The sequence below is a fragment of the Hypomesus nipponensis genome, chromosome 27 (assembly GCF_054491055.1).
Source record: "Hypomesus nipponensis isolate SF chromosome 27, ASM5449105v1, whole genome shotgun sequence".
NCBI lineage: Eukaryota > Metazoa > Chordata > Actinopteri > Osmeriformes > Osmeridae > Hypomesus > Hypomesus nipponensis.
Genome location: NC_140387.1, coordinates 12,644,471 through 12,665,929, shown reverse-complemented (window position 1 = coordinate 12,665,929; position 21,459 = coordinate 12,644,471). Strand labels below are relative to the sequence as shown.

The window sequence follows — 21,459 nt, the reverse complement described above, 5'->3', positions numbered from 1 at the left end:
CTACGTTGTTTTCTCTTCCTGAATCCTATGCATGTTGAATGCTAGTAGGTCTGCAGCTGTGTGTTTAGCAAGTCGCAGTATTTCCAAGCCCTGATAGTGTAACTGAACCGATGCAGTAGATACAACGTGCATATATGTGCTAGGCTGGATAGAACTAGCACTATATGGGATAGACTGTTGCACAGTAGCTTAAGTACTATCTATTGTGCTGTGGCGTACTGGCTGGCAGCATCATGCATTTAAGCAATTCAAGACTTGCATGTGCAGTAAGTAATGTCCCATTAAATAATGTATTTAAACTCAAATTTGTGTGGTGCGTCGCTGTCTTCAATGCCACAGGCTAAACTGTCAAAAGAAACGTTTTTCATTTCCGGCACATTCAGTGAAGTTCGGCTAGCAGTATCAGGTAGGCTAGCTGGCTTCTAGGTTCTTCATGCAGCTTTTCCATGCAGGGCTCTTGACTGAGATCAAATGGTTGGCTTTTTTTACTGACAATGAATGCTTCCAGCAAACTTCTTTTGAATTAGCCATTTCCCCTAAATAAATATCAAGCTTATTTACGTGTTTGGGGGCATATTTTCAGTTAGCAGATGGTACTGTTTGAATCGCGATTCCATCTGAAAAATCACGTTCCATCTGAAAAACAACGTTGTCACTGCTGGCGACAACGTTGTTAGAATAGCTAGTTTCAAAGGGGGTTTGGCTTGTTTCATAATAAACGGACCCATCTGCAACCAATGCAGGTCTGTAAAATGGATATATGAATGTTTTAATATTTTATTTTCTTCTGTCCCATCCTAGGAGGTGGTCCCTGTAAAGCCACCACCTCGAAGGGGCAGGGCCGAACGAGTGGTGGTGAAGCAGGAAGAGGAGCCCGAGGCAGAGGACGCACCTTCACCGCTAGAGGAGAAAGAGCCCAAAGAAAGGGAGAACAAGAAAGAGGTGAAAAAGGAGAAAAAAGAGGAGAACCGGGATGTAAAAGAGAAAAAGGAGTTCAAAGAGAAAAAAGATATCAAGCCTGTGGAGACTGTAAATATACAGGAAGAGGTCAGTGAAAAGGGGAGATGGTTGAGAAATGTTTACAGATGGTCACTTTTTATCCGGGTTTAAATACTTTTTTCTATTTAAACCATGTCCATTTAGCTGTTCTTATGTAATCTTTCCTGTGCCTTTCCTTGCAGCTGAGTGAGGTAAAAGCGGAGGTACGAGAGAAGGCCAAGAAATCCTCAGACACTCCTGTCCACATCACTCCTGGGGGGGGGGAGACCGTGCTCATCACAGAGGAATCTGAGGAACTTGACCAGAAGACCTTCAGTGTGGTAGGTCTTTCAAAGGTTCTCAGTTGGCCTCTAATCCTTGAACATTTGTCTTTGCATTGACACTGAAAAGCTTGTTGTTGCTGATGATTAGTTTAATGGATGAAAGTATTAAACAGTGACTGGAGTCACTTAGTGGCAGTTTGTTTAAAATGAAAAATTGCTTGTATGATCTGCATAAGTAACTAAATGATGATATCGGGAAACGCAGCCCTGGTCATTAGGCTTTCTCAACCCTACCCCACTCTCCATATTCAAAACCTTTGTAGTTGTAATGAGATTACGGTTTCCAGGCACAGTATAATGTCACACATTTAATCCCGGAAAAGACTGTTTATCTCAGATGCAGACCCATTTCTGACAGTGTTCCTTCTCCTAGTGCAAGGAAAGGATGAGGCCAGTGAAGGCAGCGCTGAAACAGCTGGACAGGCCAGAGAAGGGCCTGTCGGAACGTGAGCAGCTGGAGCACACACGCCAGTGCCTCATCAAGATAGGCGACCACATCACTGAGTGTCTCAAAGAGTACTCCAACCCAGAGCAGATCAAACAGTGGAGGAAGTAAGTATCTGTCCCCACTTGACTTTTTATTACAAGGCATATATTCTCCTCTTTGATTCAACTAGATTAGGGTAACATCACTAAGGGGAAAGTATGAGTCTTGTGTGGGGGTGACCAGAATGCATCGGTGTCAATTAAGATAACTGTATTTGAGTAACTTTTACTCTCCTACACAAATTCTTGCACATTTAATTTGTCAGGTACAGAAGTAAACAGGGTTCGTACAAGGTGCTTAAAGTACTTGAAGTTGGCTTTTTGAAATTGAAGTCCTGAAAAACCCTTGAAAACAGTCATATAAATGATGAGGTACTTGGAAAGTGCTTGAATTATTTAGACAATATATATGAATTTACAAAGTAATTTTGACGTGTTCATTCTTTTTCTATAAAACATAAATACAGTCTTTTAGCTCAAAATTGCCTCAGCCCATCCCGCTAATTGTGTGATATGTGCGTCGGGTCTTAAAGAGACTGCCGTCTAATAAACCCACTGCTGTCCGTCTCATTAATGTCAATCAAAGAACAAAAGAAAAAGAGAATCACTCGCTGCTTTTGATTGAATAGCATTTGTAGCTTTAATAATAATTAATTTAAAGTAAATAAAGTATATGTATGATAAATTAGATTTCTTATTGTAGTCCTTGAAAACCTCAAAAATAGTGCTTGGAAAGTCCTTGAAAGTCCTGGAATTTCATTATACAGTATCTGTACGAACCCTTAGTAAAAGTATGTTTTCAAGTGTGTTGGACATGTTTAGGTGAAATTGTGTCACTAAATGTTACATTTCTTTACAGAAACCTTTGGATATTTGTTTCAAAATTCACGGAATTCGATGCAAGGAAATTACATAAATTGTATAAACACGCTATCAAGAAGAGGCAAGAAAATGCGCAGGTATGGGAAACTCCCTTTTTTTATAATCAAGTTATAAACAATGTTCTTGATATGTCTCTAAGAGGTTATGGTTGTTGTGGTTTCTGACAAAATACTATTTTGTAGGCAGCTGACCAGAACACTAGCACTGTAAATACCCACGGCTTTAAACATTCAGGTAAGTTTCCGTCACTTTGTGTACGACTAGTTTGTTTGCCAGCTCACTCCTTTTTTTGTGTGTATGGCCATGACTGTTAAAGATAATAATTCTAAACCCCCAAGTCTTCATGTACATCTCACCTGCTCTTGTCCTTCCTCTTCGTTGCCTCAAGACATTGAGAGGCTTAAGGACAACTCTCACCATGACGACAGCAGCAGAGACAGCTACAGCTCAGAGAGGCACCACCCCCCATCACGCTACCATGAGCGTGAACACAGCAGCAGCAAGGACCGACACACACCATCTGACCCCTACAGGAAGTCAGAGTCTAGGAAGAGGCCCTACTCCTCCTTCAGCAACGGTAAAGACCACAGAGACAGAGACCACTACAGGAGCGACCGACAGGATAGCAGGTGAGAGAGAAGACTAGTAATATAAACCCATTTTTTGTGAATACTGTATGCATTATGGTATCGTTAGGTTTAGGACAGTTGGTTTTAAGACTTGAAGACCTTTTTAATACTACGCAGAATGAAATTTTAGACCAGTTTAGTTGTAAAATGTTTGTAAAGAGCACACAATACCACCCATTAACATCCGTATGAACATTGTTTATTGATATATACAAAAATAAATTGCAACATAAGTCTTTGAGCAACTGACTAAACATTAGGCAGGGACTGCACTGAAAGCTATGATCCCAATTAATCAGTTTTAAAATGTTCTTACAGAATTGACACCGGAACTTGGGCTAGGCCTATGCAACCAGTTTTCATTAAATTGGCACTTCCCCCATGGTTAAAGCGCAAACTTTTCTCCATGTAGGGCCCCTAAACCCTCACAGATTTACTTGACGTTGCCAAGTGAGTGACTGAGTGCAAGAGGCTGCAAGGGCTTTAAAATGCTATAAATTGGAATGGTACAGCACTTGGCTGCATTATCTGCAAAATGGTAATGTTGTAGGATCAAATCTGATGAAAGCATATTTGGAATTTATCAAAGGACAAACTACTCACAGTTCTAGCTATATTAACCATTAGTGAACTTTAATGTAAACTTTTATTTCTAACTTTGTTTATGTCAGAGTTTGTTGCTGCTTCCATGCATGCTTGTTTGTTTACTTCTTGTCTTATGAAGCGGGTTTGCTGGTATTTTTTTAAACCCTGCTACTAAGGGTTACTTCTGGTAACCCTTGTGTTTCGTGTCACAACGCTATGAATTGTGGGCATTTCCCTTAGCTTAAGTCTACAAAAATGCAGACTAATGAAAAGCCTGCATAAAGGGCTCAAAATGTCTGTGAAAGTCCTCGTGGACTTGACGATTTGACACTGGGACAGCCCTAAGCCCTCACAGGCGAACGTACCTCAAAGTCCGTGAGTCTGTGAGGGTGGACATTGGGATTGGGCCTAACCATTCGTAAAATGGTGCCAGGGGGTTCAGGTGGCTGAGCGGTTAGGGAATCGGGCTAGCTATCAGAAGGTTGCCGGATCGATTCCCGGCTGTGTCAAATGTCGTTGTGTCCTTGGGCAAGGCACTTCACCCTACTTGCCTCGGGGGAATGTCCCTAGACTTACCAGGGCTCTAGAGTGCGACCAATTTGTTCGCATATGTGACCAAAATTTGTTCGGGTGTGACTACAATTTTTCCTAGGTTGCACGGGTGCACCTAACCTCCTCGCATCCGCTGCCTCTCCAGGAACTAAGCGTTTGTTTCTTCTTTGACGGAACTCACACTCATGGTCGGATCATATCGTGGTCTGAACTAATCAGAGACAGAGATGGGGAGGGTCTTTGCCTCTGATTGGCTGTGGTCCAGATATTCCTGTAGGCCTACACTGCTCCGTGTTGTGTGATTGAAATTACGACCTGAGGACCAGAGAATCAGTTAAGGCAGACCTGGGCATTGTACGGCCCGCGGGCCACAACCGTCCCACAGGCTGTCCTAATCCGGCCCGCGTGAGGTAAATAAAAAATGAAAAATAAATAAATGTGTTGAGTGGTAGTAAATATGTAGTCCAGGCTTGAAAGACTAGTGATCAGGCAATTTACAAATGTGCGCTTGTGCAACCTCATCGACAGGAGAGTTAGCTGTTGGTGTGCCCTCGAAAATGAAAAACTAAAGGTTGATGCAGAATGTAGAGTTTTTAACAAGACATGGACTTCTAAGTATCTGTTTACTGAGGTCAAAGTCAAAGCTGTGTTCTTAGTTTTGGAGAACAGGTCGCTGTGTTGAAGGATTACAATTTGCTTCGGCACTAAGGGACTAAAGAAAAAAAACTATCGCGGACATAATAAGAACTTGACTGATTCAGTGGGCGCTGGCTGATGGTTTGCTAGTTAAATTGCAGACCTTTATCATCACTTGTCGGCTGTCCTTCGCATATCCACCTCAAGTTATTGCTGATGCGGCCCTCCAACACATTTCAGGTTTCTCATGTGGCACCTTGTCAAAATTAATTGCCCACCCCTGAGTTACGGAGCTGGGCCATGGAGCTAACCCATGAAGCTGGGATTTTGATGTTAGGGAGAGTGTGGCAAGCTGGTTTAGCCAAGGCCAAAGGGCAAGAAAGCCTAATAACAGGTGTCGGCCATCTGAAGCGACAGCAAAGGGGGGACCCGCTATAAGACTTTGAGCCATGAAATGTTAGGTCTCAGTTCAGGGAAGCACTTTTAAACAGTAGCACTTTCTATTTTGAAATGTTTTATTTTGCTTGCAATGTTTTAGTTTGGCAGCTCAGTGAAGCACTTAAAATATTTTTATTTGTATATACAGTTTAATTGTGCCTCAAATAAAACCAATATTTACCAACACCTTATTCTTGTTTAAGGTAATTTACATAATATATATCAATGTATATGGAGCGTGATAAAAAGGTGACCTTGAAATTGTGGCGACGCAAGGAAAAATTTGGGTGCACTTAAGTTTTGTGCTGGTGCACCTAAGTAAAAAAGTTAGGTGCACCAGTGCAACCAAGGGAAAAAGTTAGTCTGGAGCCCTGCTTACTGTAAGTCGCTCTGGATAACAGCATCTGCTAAATGTAATGTAAATGTAAACTCCGGATTGATTCTCCCGCCGTCTATTCTGAGGGGAAAAGGCCATTCGTCCTGCGCATACTGTATTCTTAAAAATAACTTGTGCTTTGGGGACCGTCTGAAATATTTAGAACTGACACGTCTAGAGGTAAATATTAGTTAATTCCCGGGCAATAGAAAACATACATTACGCACTTACTTACTTTCATTTTCGAAGAGTGTTGCACAACGGCATGCTGTACTGCCTTATAAACCAATTATCACCCTACGTCACACAACTGTCAAGCAGGCTCAACTGCGCATGTCGGTTGCAAAAGACGAATTTCTGCCCAGTCTATTACACTTGGAGTGTCGATCAGGTCATCATATATCTCTGGCCACTGGATTGCGGGGCTTGATATTAACTTTTTGAGGCTCTTGGCCTTTGGACAAATACCTGCCAATCATTTTCGATCCTGCGCGGCTGGATATGGGTGGTGGGATAGATGGAACATTAAGACGGAATAAGGCCATGTATCATCAGAGCTGCCGCCTCCTTTTCATCAACACAAAGCTTGACCGGGCCAAAAAAAGGAGAGCACAGAATAGTAATTAAGGTGATTGCCAAACAAAGATGTGCAGAGCTCATGAAGGTCAGAAGTCTACCCTAGCTTGCTTTCTCTGTAATACAGAAGCTCCAGCATCCGAGCTTAGACAAGTAATGACGATGCAACTTAACCAGAGACTAAATGAATGTGCCAAAGCACTTAATGATGGAAAACTTCTGGCAGCACTGACTGGTGGAGATGTCATTGCCCAAGAGCTGAAATACCACGTCACATGCTTGACTAATCTCTACAATAGAGATAGAGCATCCCTCAGAACCATCAAGAGACAAGCACGTGAACAGACACGAGGATCTGTCTGTCTTCCGGCTTCTAGATCTAGTTAACCTGTATCAGCAACGGCTAGAACAGCTGGGTGTGGAAAAACCTGTTAATGCCACCAGACTTAAAGACCGATTGCTGGCTGTAAGTACCGGAGCTGGCTCATAAGCAAGGAATAAATGTACTCCTCGCCTTCAAAAGTGATGTCGGATCAGCTCCATCCCAAGCCTGTGAGTATGATGATGCCATGATCCTTGGTAAATATCATTAGCCATGATCTGTTTTCACTTGACACCAAGGATATTGCCAACCCAAGTGTCGCTGTGTTCATACCCACTTTGAGAGAGGTAGAGCCCGTTTCAAAGAGTTCACGAAAGGGTTAGAGGAAAAAGAGCCCAGGCTTTATGAGCCAATCAAGAAGAACTACACAAACTTCTTCCATCATGGCTCACCCTCAGTCAATTGCTCAAAAGAGAAAGTGCTGAAGGAGGACTGCCAGCTTTTCTCCAAGCTTTTTATCTCATGTCAGAGCAGAGAATGTGATCTCAAATAATTTTTTTAACATGAGAATCAGCCATTCCCTGCTGCCTTGAGTGATGGTGGGAGGCTGCACACTGTTCAAAAAGCTCAGTTGGCAGCCATACTTGAGTCTCTTATCAAAATATATGATACCGAACCAGAAGTAGAAACCATTATCATTGATGGCTCTGCACTCAACAGTTTGCCCCCAGGGAGCTCAAAGACATTTGACGACTATGCATCATTTGAGTTTCTCCCAAAGGTACAGGCATGCGCTGTGAAATACAAGAGAACAGACATAGTCTTTGACGTGTACCAGCAATCAAGTCTGAAAGCAGAGACCAGGTCTAAGAGAGGACATGGAGCCAGAAGGAAAGTGAACAGCAATGGCAAAATACCAACTAACTGGCAGAACTTTCTTAGAAATTACGACAATAAAACAGAGTTGTTCCACTTCCTTGCTCAACCTAGATGAAGTCAGTTCATGCCCACATGAGGAAGCGGACACCAGGATCTTTGTCCATGCCAATCATGCAGTCAAAAATGGCAGCAAAAACATCATGGTCAAAGCCAGCGATACAGACATCCTTGTTATATTAGTCATTGCTTTGCCAGTTCTTCAAGCAGCAGGTCTAAAACAATTATGGATTGCTTTTGGTCAAGGAGTTAACTTGAGGTGGATCCCTGTACATGACCTCTGTCAGTGTATAGGAAGAGAGAGGACCAAAGGAATCTTTTTCTTCCATGCCTTTACAGGCTGTGATGTTGTTTCAGCCTTCCGTGGCAAAGGGAAGAAGACTGCTTGGCAAATGTGGGCTGCGTTTGATGAAGCCTCTGAAGTCTTCACCAAACTCAGCCAATATCCGCCAAGAATAGATGACAGTGACCTGAAGACTTTGGAAAGGTTTGTGGTCATGATGTATGACAAATCCAGTGAAGCAGCAGGAGTGGATGATGCCAAGTTAGACTTGTTTGCCAGAAAACAACGGACATACAAAGCCATTCCTCCGACTAAAGCAGCATTGCTCCAGCATGTTAAGCGTGCAGCCTACCAGGCAGCCTGCATTTGGAGTCAGGAAACAACATGTCAACCAGAACCAGTGAGTCCTTTTGAGTGGGGATGGACCAAGAAAGATGATGAATGGCTGGTCCTCTGGACAGAGCTAATCACCAATTGCAGAGAGTTGCCAGTAGCTGACCAAATGCGTATGCGAGGTAGAATGCAAAGGAAGATACAAATGTTACCAGTTTGGTCTTACCTGTACAGCTCTGTGCAGCTGTAGGTTTCTGGACTAGAAAGAACTGCAATGAACTTTCAAACATTTTAAATGTCCTATAAAAACTAAATCGATCTAACCTCAATAACATGATACATTCTGTCAATTAAACATTCTTTATATTATATAATTTTTCTGTCTTTTTCCATGTTATTTACTAGAGATGGCACAAAAAAACCCTCAATCCTTAAGATTTTGTACAATATTGATGTTCCCATGGCAAATAATAGAGGATTTAATGGTAAAAATATAAAAATGTCCCATGGGTACAATTCTGTGGCAGAATATGTCTGTCAAGCAGCAACATTGGCGGCCATCTTGGAAAATGGCGGCCATCTTGGAAATGTAAGTGGCTAACGTTCTTTATTTAATTAATGACCCCAGAGGGATGCATATACCAAATTTGGTGCTTGTATCCACTTTTGAACGATTGTTACAGTTATCTGCCCCACTACGTTTCACTTGTCTATGCACAAAAGTCACTTGACACGATACTCTTAAATAGCCTGACAAAGTGATCAGGCAAAACGAGCCTGGCTAACGGAGGTCGCTTTCTCAGGCAAATGACGAATGAAACAGGCTTTGTTAACCCTTGTGCTGCCTTCGGGTCACATGACCAAAAGGTTCATAACAGACCATCGTTGTGTTTACCCAATTTTACACAATACAAAAGCAAATAAAAATAATTTTATTTTAATCTTCGTAATGTGGGGGGTCTGAGACAGCCCAACGGTTAAAAGAAAATGCTTCATTTTGTTTTTGTATGCGGTAAAGTTGTTGCAAACGACGGTGGGTCACAATGACTGATGGGTTAGAATGACCCGAAGAGAACACAATGGTTAAAGAAATCCGAGATGCTGGCTATCTTCATCAGGCTTGTATCTACATTTGGCAGTCCTCCCTGACGTTTCTGGTGTAGAATGGAGTGAAATACATAATTGTGCACACTGACAGTGAGCGAGTCTGACTGAGGCTAACGTCAAAACAGTGTAACGGGGACGCAGTCTCACTCAGATTGCCAGTTTAAACAAACCAGAAAAATAATCGGACCAGCTGGCTAAAAGCAGAATTCCCATATCTCTTGAAAGCTGCCCTGCTTGACTGTAGATGTAGAATTTACTTAACTGTAAAATGATGAACTTTGTGACATGAGGTGAAGACATGGCTGCCGCTCGACTATGCGGTCTGTACCGGGCGACATTCTCACTCAAAAAAAAAAGACTTTCGTGACCCAAAATTCTGATGCGACAGATCAATGGGTAATCACTTTCTCTCTTAAAGGCTGTCCTCGTTCTTTTTGGTCTTTTTAAATCTAACTATTTGTATTATGCATGTGGTCCTTTTGCCATTTAAAATGCTATCCTTTCCCGGTTTTCACTTTTTCCATCTATTTGCACTTCCGTTGTATTGGCACTTAATAAGGCTGTCGAAGTTAACGCGATAATACAGTGTTAAGGCAATGTCACTAACGCAGGTTTCTTTTTGACCCTGTTGTCACATGACTTCAACAGCCGATGGTAGCTGAATGATGGAGAGAGGGCTTTTACATTTACATTACATTGAGTAATTCAGCAGACGCTCTCATCCAGAGTGACTTACAGTAAGTACAGGGACATTCCCCCGAGGCAAGTAGGGAGAAGTGCCTTTCCCAAGGACACGTCATTTGGCACAGCCAGGAATCTAACCAGCAACCTTCGGATTAATAGCCCAATTCCCTAACCGCTCAGCCATCTGACTCCTTTTAGATGGGAAGTTCATTTCAAAAAGTTGCCAAATGGCTCGGTTGACAAAACCAAGACTGTGTGTACTGATTTTCAGGCTGAGTTTAGTTATCACCGGAGTAGGCCTACTCCCAGCCTAAAATATCACATGCAAACAAAGCACACAGCTAGCGGCGGCGGTAGCTCCTGCAATATACGGCAGACAACACTCGACAATGTTAAATTTGAGTAAGTATATAGCAATTAGTGCTGTCAGTTTAATGCGTTATTAACGGCGTTAACACAAACCCATTTTAACTGCGTACATTTTTTTATTGCGCGATTAACGTTCTTTTTGGCCGAGCAAACGTTGTAGTTTTTTTTCACGTGCTGTTGCAACAGCTAATGACATTACAAAAACTACAACACCACACCGGATCTAACTTGACCGGAAACAAAACAACAGCCATGCTTCACACACTTGTTTGGGCTTGTGCGCCAGCTAACGAGTAGTAGGCTAACGTTACGTTTTGAGTGGATGGCGAACACGAGACGCTAAAATGGATACCAGTAAGATTCTGAATGTAAAGTTTACTTTAAAAAAGTTGCCAAATTGTTCCATTGACAAGACCAAAGTGATCTGTGTGTTTTGTCGTTGTGAACTGAGCCATCATCGCAGCACGTCCAGTCTGAAATACCACTTGATGGCCAAGCACACAGCTGATGCAAATCATCCAACCCCTCGTCAAAGCCAGGCGATTGCAAGGTTGTTTTCAAAAAACAAAACAAAATCATTTACACCAAGCAAACCGATCCACTTTTCCATGTTGATAAGAGCATTAAAATGAGAAAAAATAATTGGACAAAAGTAACTCAAGGGACATGTAGAATAGATAAAAATGTGTGATTAATCACAAGTTAACTATGACATTGTGAGTAATTGCGATTAAATATTTTAATCAATTTCCTCTTATCCTCCAGTTATTTGAGTTAAGTACACCATTTTAATGTTATTTCAAAAAGAAATCTTTCATTGGGGTAAAATTTGAACATATTTTTTTAAATTATACATTTGCGATTAATCCGAATTAACTATATGTAATAATGCAATTAATTGCAATTAAATATTTTGATCGCTTGACAGCCCTATCTTTTATACAAATTCAGCTGTGAACCAAATTGTTCCTAATTAATGTTGGGCAGTACGGAATGATGACATATCAACTAAGGTTACATACTATCATCAAGAGATGCAAGTTCACTCTTGGGATTATACATCCAAAACAATTTAATGGATCAGTGTTATGAACAGTCAAAAGGCCTCAGTGTTCTGACTGTGTTCCTCCCAATCCCCGACAGATACTACAGTGACAGCAAACACAGGAAGATGGACGAGCACCGCTCCAGCAGAGAGCACCGGATGGACAGCAAAGAGCGTTCTCACTCGGACCACCGCTCCCATTCTGACCACCGTTCGGGCTCAGACTACCACAAGTCGTCGTCACGGGACTCCTACCGCTACCACTCAGACTGGCAGTCAGAGCACCGGGCGTCGGCCAGTGGGCCCCGTTCACCCAGAGACCAGCGTTCCCCTTACGACTCACGGTCACCCATGGGCCACCGGTCACCCTTCGAGTACTCGTCCGACCACAAGAGCACGCCGGAGCAGATCTGGAGCAGCCGCAAGACATAACGGGAGGCTGGGCTACCCTAGTCTGGCCTAACATGGACTGGCCTGGTTAAGACTAGTCTAGCCTAGACCTGAGGCAAGGGTATCAGCCATAGACTCACAATGAACACAGGAAATGCCTTATAGGGGACTGGATAAAACTATAAAAGCTGTACTACGCACTGTTCATCTGATTTCTCAGTGCAACTGTGGTCTCCACTCCCCAAAGGTGCACCACATATCCCAGGAACTATTGGTGAGGAGGGAGTGCATACAAATGACATATTTTTGTATTTAAGAGTTAAAAGCTGCATTGTACCATAGGTGGAGCAGCATAGGTTTTGATTATTTTTATAAAAATCTTTTCCTTTTTTTTTTTTTTTTTTTTTTTTTTTACTGAATTGGACCCAGAATGACTTCGAGTGCTGCCCTGTGTTTTCACTAACTGACCCATGACACTGGATCCAACTATTGACTGTTGTCTCTCCATCGCTCTCACAAGCTTACTGAGGTCCTCAAATGTATTTAAGTGTTAAATCAAGAAGAAAAGTAACATGTTAGTGTTTTGTCTCGTGATCATGTAATAAGAGTGGACATTATAAAAGGGTCTTGTCTAAAGCAGTCTGAAGGTCTTGGGCTCACCTTCCAAAGTACCTCGTTTACAGTGTTTCCCATGGCCATCTTCATGGCCATGTTTCTTTTCTTCTACAATTTTCTTTTTTGCATCATGCTTGAATTATTTAATTTCTGTCCCAGCTGTAAAATAACCTGGACATTTGAGAGCAACTGAAAATGTATTGTTTTCACATATTACTACTGTAAATTATTGTAAAATAGTAAATGAATGGGCTTTTCTTCTCAGGCTTTGTTGGGTTTGCTATATTGTGAATCTACCTTTCCCCATCAACTCAGGCTTTTTTTTGTCAGTGGTATAAATGAATTCGTTTTCATACAACAGTATCTTAATTAACAAATGCTATTCAGAATGTAACTTTTGGTATACTTGGGGGGGGGGGGGGGGGGAGAATGATAATTCCATTTGTCTATTCCTCTAGCAGGACTTGTAGTACTTTGATTTCTGTCTCTTTCTTAATTTTGGGTAAGTGGGGGATGTCACAAACCACTCACATTACTACATCATGAAGTAGACATGAGAAAGGTCTATACAATAGAGCCGCCTGATAGATGTCTAATAAACAAGTCTTTTACAGAAATCTTTTTTATTATTATTCTTGTTTCAATGTAGGCAATAATGTCAAATCTTCTATGCAGCCAAGTGTATGTCTAGCAAACAGCCCAAGTAAGTGATGATGCTGTTACAGTTCACACTGTTGTACATAAATTTCCTCTATATTTCAAAATGAATTTACACTGAAAATGCATGGATTTTTAAATAATTGTTTTATATAGTTGTTTATAAAGTCATTAAACTCAATCACTGTACTCACTTGTAACTGGTCTACATTTTTAGGTAAGTTTGCTTTCAAGGAAAAGCTCAAATGTTGTATAAAGAACTTTCCAAGGTAATTGTAAATGTGGCCTTACACTTTAACAATGAAGTAACTGATGACCCAGAATGCACAACGTCCTTATATCTGCAGGTTTTTATTATGGCTGCATACCTATCTTTATATATACACCGATCAGCCATAACATTATGACCACCTGACTTGTGTAGGTTCCCTTCTTACCATCAAAACATCCCTGACCTGTCGAGATATGGACTCCACCACACCTCTAAAAGTGTGCTGTGGTATCTGGCACCAAGATGTTAGCAGCAGATCCTTGAAGTCCTGTAAATTGTGAGGTGGAGCCTCCATGGATTTGACTTGTTTGTCCAGCACATCCCACAGAAGCTCGATTGGATTGGGGAATTTGGAGGCCAAGTCAAAACCTTGAACTTGTGTTCCTCATACCATTCCTGAACAATTTTTTCTTTGTGGAAGGGTATATTAGCTTGCTGAAAGATGCCACTGCCATTAGGGATGACAGTTTCCATGAAAAGGGTGTACATGGTCTGCAACAAAGCTTAAGTAGGTGGTACATCAAAGTAACATCCACATGAATGGCAGGGCTAAAGGTTTCCCAGCAAAACATTGCCATCACTGCCTCTGCTGGCTTGCCTTCTTACCATGTAAGCGACATACCAAATTATCCACATGATGTAAAAGAAAATGTGATTCCTCGGACATGGCTACCTTCCATTGCTCCATGGTCCAGTTCTGATGCTCACATGCCCATTGGTAGGTGCTTTTGAAAGTGTAGAAATGTGGCTTGTATATTGTATATTTATGTTCAATCTACAAAACCTAATTTACATGTTCTTTGGGTAGGCTCGATGAAACGGATATAACAATTGATAAGTTAAATTAATATAAGCTCGCAAAGAGTGTCCCAACATAAGCTTTTCTCCTGTCTGGCCCCCCAGTGGTGGAATCGACTCCCCACCTCCATCAGAGACACTGACCGTCTCCCCACCTTCAAGAAAAGGCTCAAGACACACTTCTTAGAAACTTGTTGCTCTTGTTGGTTAGCTGTAACTGATTTAAAACTCTTGCTTGCTTTTCTACAGGTATACTTCTGCACTTGGTTTTTGAGGTTCATGTTGTTTAATTGTAACTTGTTTAACTACATGCTCTTATGGTTCTTCCCTTTGGCACTTATTTTTGGTTTTTCACAATGTATGGTTCATGTTTGGCTACCCGCAATGATTGTGGATATCTCGGTGTTATGATCAGTGACCTATGCACTTTTGTAAAGATCTATCTAGTTGCTTTGGAAAAAAGTAAATGAATAAATGTAATGTATGGATATTTTATTTGAGCACAAATGGGGTGCTAGTTTAACCATTTAGGAGTAGTTTCAAACTCAATCAAATTTTGAAAAGCTAGTAGTTTGAGCCAGGTTTGAGAGCAGAACAAAAAAATTGGGGAAGATAATTTTAGATATTTTGTACAACAGCATATTAGCCTATAGGGCCATCAGAGAGAGGCTCCAGCAATTTGTAGTAATGTGGGCCATGCCAAATTACTGGTGGGCAAGAGGGGAAGGGTTCTTTATTAATTATGATAATCTGCATTTTTTGGGGGGGGGGACAATTAAAGCTATGTTAAACTAAAAAAGCTTATGTGTCTGTAATTAGCACAAGGGCCACAATACATATTCATATAAGAATGTATATTTGTTGTATTTTGGCATGGTTAGAGTGATATATTGTGGACAAAGGTATAGGTTTGATTTCAGCTTTGATAGGAACAATACTAGTTAGTGAGCATGCAAGCAATTTTCTTTTTTTACATTGAATTGAGGAATATAAAAAAAGTATAATTACGGAGCCGGGGGAGGGGGCTAATATTCTGAGTAAAAATCGTAAATTTGCAAGAATTTGGGGGTGATATTCTCAGAGATTATAAAGTCTCATACTTGTGAGAATAAAGTCAGATCTTTTTCTAACCTACAATGGACTTATAATACGGCATTGTAATTTTGAGTGTAATTAATAGAATAATATCGCCTGAACAAGTTGGGGACCTTATGGGAAATGCAATACCACCAGGGCCTTAGCCTCAATTTGAGGGGCTACGGATGGGGGCTTGGCCCAATCTGAGGCCAAAATATAAGTTTATAATATAGCTATCAGCTCACACCTTAAAGGCAGGGTAGGTAATGTTGCTGAGATTACCTTTTGTCATATTTGCTTAAATTAACTTCACATCCAAATAACAACCAATAACTCAAAGGGTTTCCCAGTCAAATGAAATAAATCCGTTATCTATTGGCAATCATTTAGTTCGGACCGAAATTAAGGATTGTGCGACATTCAGACCGAATGAAATAATTAGACAGGCTGTCTCCCGTTTTGACAGGAGGATATTTTGGTTTGAATCCTTTCCAACTCAAGTTAAAATTGCTAGGTTCGCAAAATTTACCAACCTTGCCTTTGAAGGAACTACAGAAAGAATGTCACCAAATTTTCACAATACCTTTGCGGTACATCCTACCAAGGATGGACATGAACAATGACAAGATAACAGCACATTTCTTTATTTGGTTATATAAAGCATTGCAGGGAGGGAACACATTGCAGGCTTCGATTAGATCAGGGGTTCCCAATCCTGGTCCTCGGGCCTCCCTGCCCTGCATGTTTTACATGTTTCCCTGCTCCAACACACCTGATTCCAATGAATGGGTTGTTATCTAGTTATGCAGAAACCTGCTAACGACCATTCATTTGAAACAGGTGTGTTGGAACAGGGAAACATCTAAAACATGCAGGGCAGGGCAGGGAGGCCCAAGGACCAGGATTGGGAACCCCTGGATTAGATTAAAGGTACTTGAAGTTAAAGGCTTTTCAGTTGTGTCAGGAAAATGGCATAGTTCACTTGAGAATAGCATAACCGTTGATTTCAGCTTTTACAGACAAAGTGTGCAAGATCAATATACTTCCGTTCTAATATAATTTATAAAATAATTAAAAAAAATCCAAGGCAACATTTATTCGGTTGTTTCACAGTCCACTTCAGAGATGGTGCTGTTGAAAGATTACTTTTATCCTTCGGTTGGATCTAGGAGCTCTTTTTCTCCTCAAAAATGATGTTTGCTGTAGCTTTCTTTGCTGTAGGGCAAAAATATAACACTTAGATGCTACAGGCCAACCTAACCATGAATTTAAATTTATTTAAACAGTTTTGTTGGTAGAACACTTCTTTCCCGATTTGACAGGACATACTGTATGTATGTATCAAAACCTTCCTGGTATATCTTACATACTTGGAGTAATAAGCTCCAACATTATGCAAATGTCATCTAGTTTGTGAGAGAAGATACAGCATATTTATTAATACCTTTTAAGGTTAAGCAAAGAACAAGATCAGCTTCTTCCTTTCTATATCTGACAGAATGCTGAATATATTGTGTGAAGATTGCTTTTCCCCCTCCAAAAAGGTTATGTTTGTATGTAATTCAAAGGTACTCAAAAACATTTGTATAGAAGTTTGGTCTATGAGACTCATCAAAACATATGCTGGCAGTTGGTCTTACCTTCATCTTTGAACTTATCAGCTGCCTCTGATGCCTTGTCCTTGAGGTCCTTCACCACGTTGTCAATCTTGGCCTCATTCTTGAGGAAGACAGGGCGTATGATCCGTGTGTAGATCTGAATGGACCCATTGGAGGGAGTGGGGGCCATACACCAAACCAGGAAAGCGCTCTAGGCAAGGGAACCAAAAACCAGTAAAACAACCTTTCCAGAAATGCAGTTAAGCATAAGACTGTGAGAGCTCCATTTAATTATTTAACGTGGCTGATTAAGGAGATGCTGATATTTACATTTATGCATTTAGCAGACGCTTTTATCCAAAGCGACTTCCAAGAGAGCTTTTCACAAGTGCATAGGTCACTGATCATAACAACGAGATAGCCCCGAACATTGCGAGCAGCCAAAACATGAAGCATACATTGTGAAAACCAAATAAGTGCTAAAGGGAAGAACCATAAGAGCATGCAGTTAAACAGGTTACAATTAAACAACATGTGATGATGATATGCCAACACAAGATATGAAACAAGGTGACTGATATATTCTTGGAACTCTGTAAAGCTGTGATTGCTTTATGTATGCTTCTACTATAAGTACTGGAACATGATTCTTTATTTATATATTTTCTTCAGAGGCCATCTACAATTCAAGCAAAGTCAGCTTTATAATTCTTCGGCAGAATGTTATATAAAGGGCGGAAAAGTAGCTTTATAGACAGCAACAGGTACTTTCCTCTACAAATTACTCATGCTGACCTCATCTCCAAGTTTTTTCAACACCTACATTACCTTTCCAATGTAATAGAATGGGAACCAGGACAGGAAGATGTCAGCAAAAAACTCTGCCACACTGAAGACTCCATACACCACCCAGTAAGTCAGCCATTTTGTGTCGTCCTCTTTGGTTGCACTCTCGATGGCTTTGATCCTGAAATATAAAAGAGTCTGTCACAATTACACAGAAAACCACATGCTTTATAAGCGTGTCACACATCATCTTCAGTTTGAACCACAAGCAAAACACGCATTTATTTCACTATTGAACTACTACAGTTATGTTACAAAGAATTTCCACATTCCATTACCAACCAAGCAAAAGGAAATCTGTGGAAATGTTGGTGCAAAGTGCCAATGTTTTGAAGGTAAAATAACAGTAATTAGAATGTCCTCAAAAAGTCCATTGTTTAACAATAGTACCACTAGAAGTCCATGACTAAACTCGTCAAAAACTGAATTAATTTGATGAATTAAGTCATAGCAGAACTTCTCCACAATTCAAATTAAAATAAGTCACTTAAGGTTTTGTGGTTAGGCATGGGTAGACTATGGTCCATCTCAGCATTTTCTTATCTGTGCTCAGTTTCTTATAACAGACACTGCAAGAGTAGTTTCAAGTTGAAACATCCATTCATACAAGTTTCAAATCAATATATAAGCACTCTTATCTGCAGAGCTGTAACTGTTATGTGTCGGTAGACACTTGGGGAAATTAGAGAGGGTAATTTGATATCCTCAATATGTGACACTGTTTTAACTTGGGCAGTGAAGCTAGAACACTCCACACGCAAGCCATGACTCATAACAGGATCACATGATTAACCCCAGTCAAATGCTCCGTTTGTCAGTATTTATCGCCATGGTAACATGCTGTGACATGAGTGACTTTCTCATATTCTGGATAATGTAGCCTAGGCCTACTAGGTTGACTGACGTGTCTCGTCTCGCAGCTCACCAGTCTTCCCAATCTTCCCCCTCACTAGCCTACTCGATCCCAATACCTCCAACTCACAAGAACGACTAGCTTACACTATAGTTACATAAAAAAAACTTTTACCTTTTAATTCCTTTTGCAATATAACATGAAATGTAGCCCTATACAAACCTGACAGTGCATCATACCAAAACTGCTTAGAAATGTGTAATAAAATTGATTAATATCTAGGCTATAATGTTACAAATAGCCTAAGTAATTGTAATAAATAACTATACTGGATGATGAAGAGAAGCTGTGGGTTGGGATGACGTAGGCTACGTCTTTGTTGATTGCTCCGATATTGGATTTAGAAAAAAAGTATACGCTAGGCCCCTACAACACGATAGCTTCACAAGAATATAGACCCACTCACGATATGTAGGCTGGATAGACGAATCCAATAAGGTTGCACAATAGGGAGGCTCCATAGCCAACAACCAGATAAAGTGCGATGATGGCAATGATAACTGCAAGTAAGAAGCCTATAGATTAATGTTTTCAAATCAAAAGAGTCACAGATCACGATCACTTCGAATCACATTTGTTCAGACAGATCCAATTAAACACATGTAGCCTATAGACTTTTAACTTTTTAATTGAGATCAAACGTTCAATACCACTGGCCGAAACTGGCTGTTAACACCTTTCCGTCAGCATTCTCAATAAAAAAACGACCCTTGTGCGTTCATAGTTTTTCCAATGGACAAACACATTCTTACCAATTGCGATATACGACCTGTTTACTCCGGTTTTTACCTCGATCTTTGCCAAGGTATCTGTCAGAAGATTCTTTTCATGCAAAAACGTATCAAATCTTTCTTTCAATCCATGTGCCATGGTTGCTGTTTCGTCCTATGTAATTCTATTTAACTATGAAGTTGACAACGGAACTGCGACACCCATTCAACTCCAAGCTTAGAAGACTAAAGATGGAGCAGATTGTCAGAAACACGTTGAACCGTACGTCACTGCAAAATGTCTGCAGCCACACCCTAACTTGCGTTGATGACAGTGCGAAATGAAATGTTGTCTTCTTCAACTCATATTACGTTTCTGTGACACACATATTTACCCTATATTGTTGTTGGTAAATCTAAACATTAATAATGTAGGCCTATGATTATTTGTTTTTATTTTTTAGTCTAATGCTAGTATTGTAATAGGCAGAGCCGGCCCAAGGCATAAGCAAACTAAGCCCTTGGCCCCAAGAGCACATGAAATTGTAGCTTAACTCAAATTATATATATTATGTTAATGGTAATTATACAAATCAATTTTGCTTAAGGCCCCATAAAGGCCTGGGCCGGCCCTGGTAATAGGCCTAGGCTAAATGTATTTTCTTGTGTATTGCTATTCACTATAATAATGACAGGTATCTGTGTGTGTGTGTGTGTGTGTGTACAAATTAGAATGGGTTTAGTTTCCCATGATCATAAAAATAGCCAGGCAGTATGCAAAAGTCATATTCTGCATATGTCCACTTTATAATCCAGAGTGCAGTGCCACGATTGACGATGTTGGATAAGCATTTTGACATCAAATAATGATACAAAAAAAAAAGAAATTCACACCCAGTTTGGCTTGCTCTCTTCCGTCCCAGCCCCTTCACTCTGATTGGTCCTCGAGAACGGGGCACTCTGCAAAGTTAAAGGGGTAATTAATTGCAGAACTGAATTAACCTTGTCACAGTTGAATAATGACAGTTCAGTGGGTAAAATGGACATACAGTGAACCTCAAAGGCCATTGACACCTCTTTCCTATGCAAATCTCACAATAAAAAAATGTAGCTGTAAAACGGTCGGTTTGGAAAAAGCCACTAAACCAACATCAGTTCGGTGGCTCCACCTTTTTTGGCTCTGGTCTGTACCTTTGTCACGCCCCAAAATTTGCTGCGCGCTGCTGTGTACATCCACAAAGAAGAACGTTTTTCAAGGATATTGAAAATGGACTACGGTCGTAAATACAGTGGTCTAGGCTGTACAGGCAATGCTGACACTTTTCAGAGTTTTCCCAAGAAACCAAACACTCTGAAGGGCTGTGATGTTTGTCTATAAGAAGATCCCTGTGCGGGTCGATCCTCAATGCTAACGTATCCTGCCTGTATCTAGCATTGGTAGAATGTGTGATGATTTGGTTTATTGGCAATATTCAAATGATATCTAGTCAATCTGTTGAAAACAGTGTTGTATACACACAATAGATTTATTTGCACGTTTTTATTTCAAGTCTCCACCTTCGATGTTTCAATGAGTGCTGTTGGTCAACTTGCGTCTTTGCTCCGCAGCTTCACTCGTTGTAAACCAACCAATCAGCTTGTAGCTCATCTATATATTCATGACCATACCATAAAAAGTAGAAAACCTCTCGTTTCATTCTGGGGTTATTTCGCAGGATGCATCAAGGCTCATAGAACAGCACCCGGGCCATTTTCAGCCCAACCAATGTTACATACCCTATTCTGAGTTCTAAGGAAGTCAATTTCTTTTTTCAAAAACCCAGTCAATAACCCCTTTAATATTTTGCAGGTGTCCTTTTTATCATTATAAAAATAATTATAAGCGAATTCGCTTTTACAACCAATATTCAGCTGATTTCAAAGGGGCTGGCTAGCTAACAGAATTACAATATAAAGTGTATATACTTTCAGTATAGATCAGTACATTTTGTTACATAAATGAATGTGTTTACTGATGTCAAAA

At 40.6% G+C, this 21,459-nt stretch overlaps 2 protein-coding genes across 4 annotated transcripts in view; one reads left to right on the top strand and one right to left on the bottom strand.

Annotated features, from left to right (window-relative positions):
• chd1 (chromodomain helicase DNA binding protein 1) overlaps window positions 1-13,412 on the top strand; it is a 53,486-nt gene extending 40,074 nt beyond the window's left edge. For 2 of the 3 annotated variants that reach the window (XM_084694043.1, XM_084694044.1), the window contains exons 31-37: window positions 802-1,047; window positions 1,182-1,319; window positions 1,696-1,874; window positions 2,668-2,767; window positions 2,873-2,924; window positions 3,079-3,319; window positions 11,660-13,412. In XM_084694043.1, coding sequence (XP_084550169.1) covers window positions 802-1,047; window positions 1,182-1,319; window positions 1,696-1,874; window positions 2,668-2,767; window positions 2,873-2,924; window positions 3,079-3,319; window positions 11,660-11,993 — 1,290 coding nt within the window. In that variant the 3' untranslated portion in view covers window positions 11,994-13,412. The remainder of the gene's footprint in view (window positions 1-801; window positions 1,048-1,181; window positions 1,320-1,695; window positions 1,875-2,667; window positions 2,768-2,872; window positions 2,925-3,078; window positions 3,320-11,659) is intronic. The other variant, XR_014750912.1, reaches the window with a different exon arrangement.
• A 2,585-nt stretch (window positions 13,413-15,997) lies between these two features.
• Window positions 15,998-19,702, bottom strand: reep5 (receptor accessory protein 5). The gene is made up of 5 exons (XM_084694063.1): window positions 19,479-19,702; window positions 19,133-19,226; window positions 17,796-17,934; window positions 17,010-17,178; window positions 15,998-16,584 (listed from the first exon to the last, which is right to left on the bottom strand). Exons 1-5 carry the CDS (start codon window positions 19,594-19,596, stop codon window positions 16,535-16,537), a joined length of 570 nt encoding a protein of 189 aa, XP_084550189.1. The 5' UTR covers window positions 19,597-19,702; the 3' UTR covers window positions 15,998-16,534.
• Between the last annotated feature and the right edge of the window lie 1,757 nt (window positions 19,703-21,459).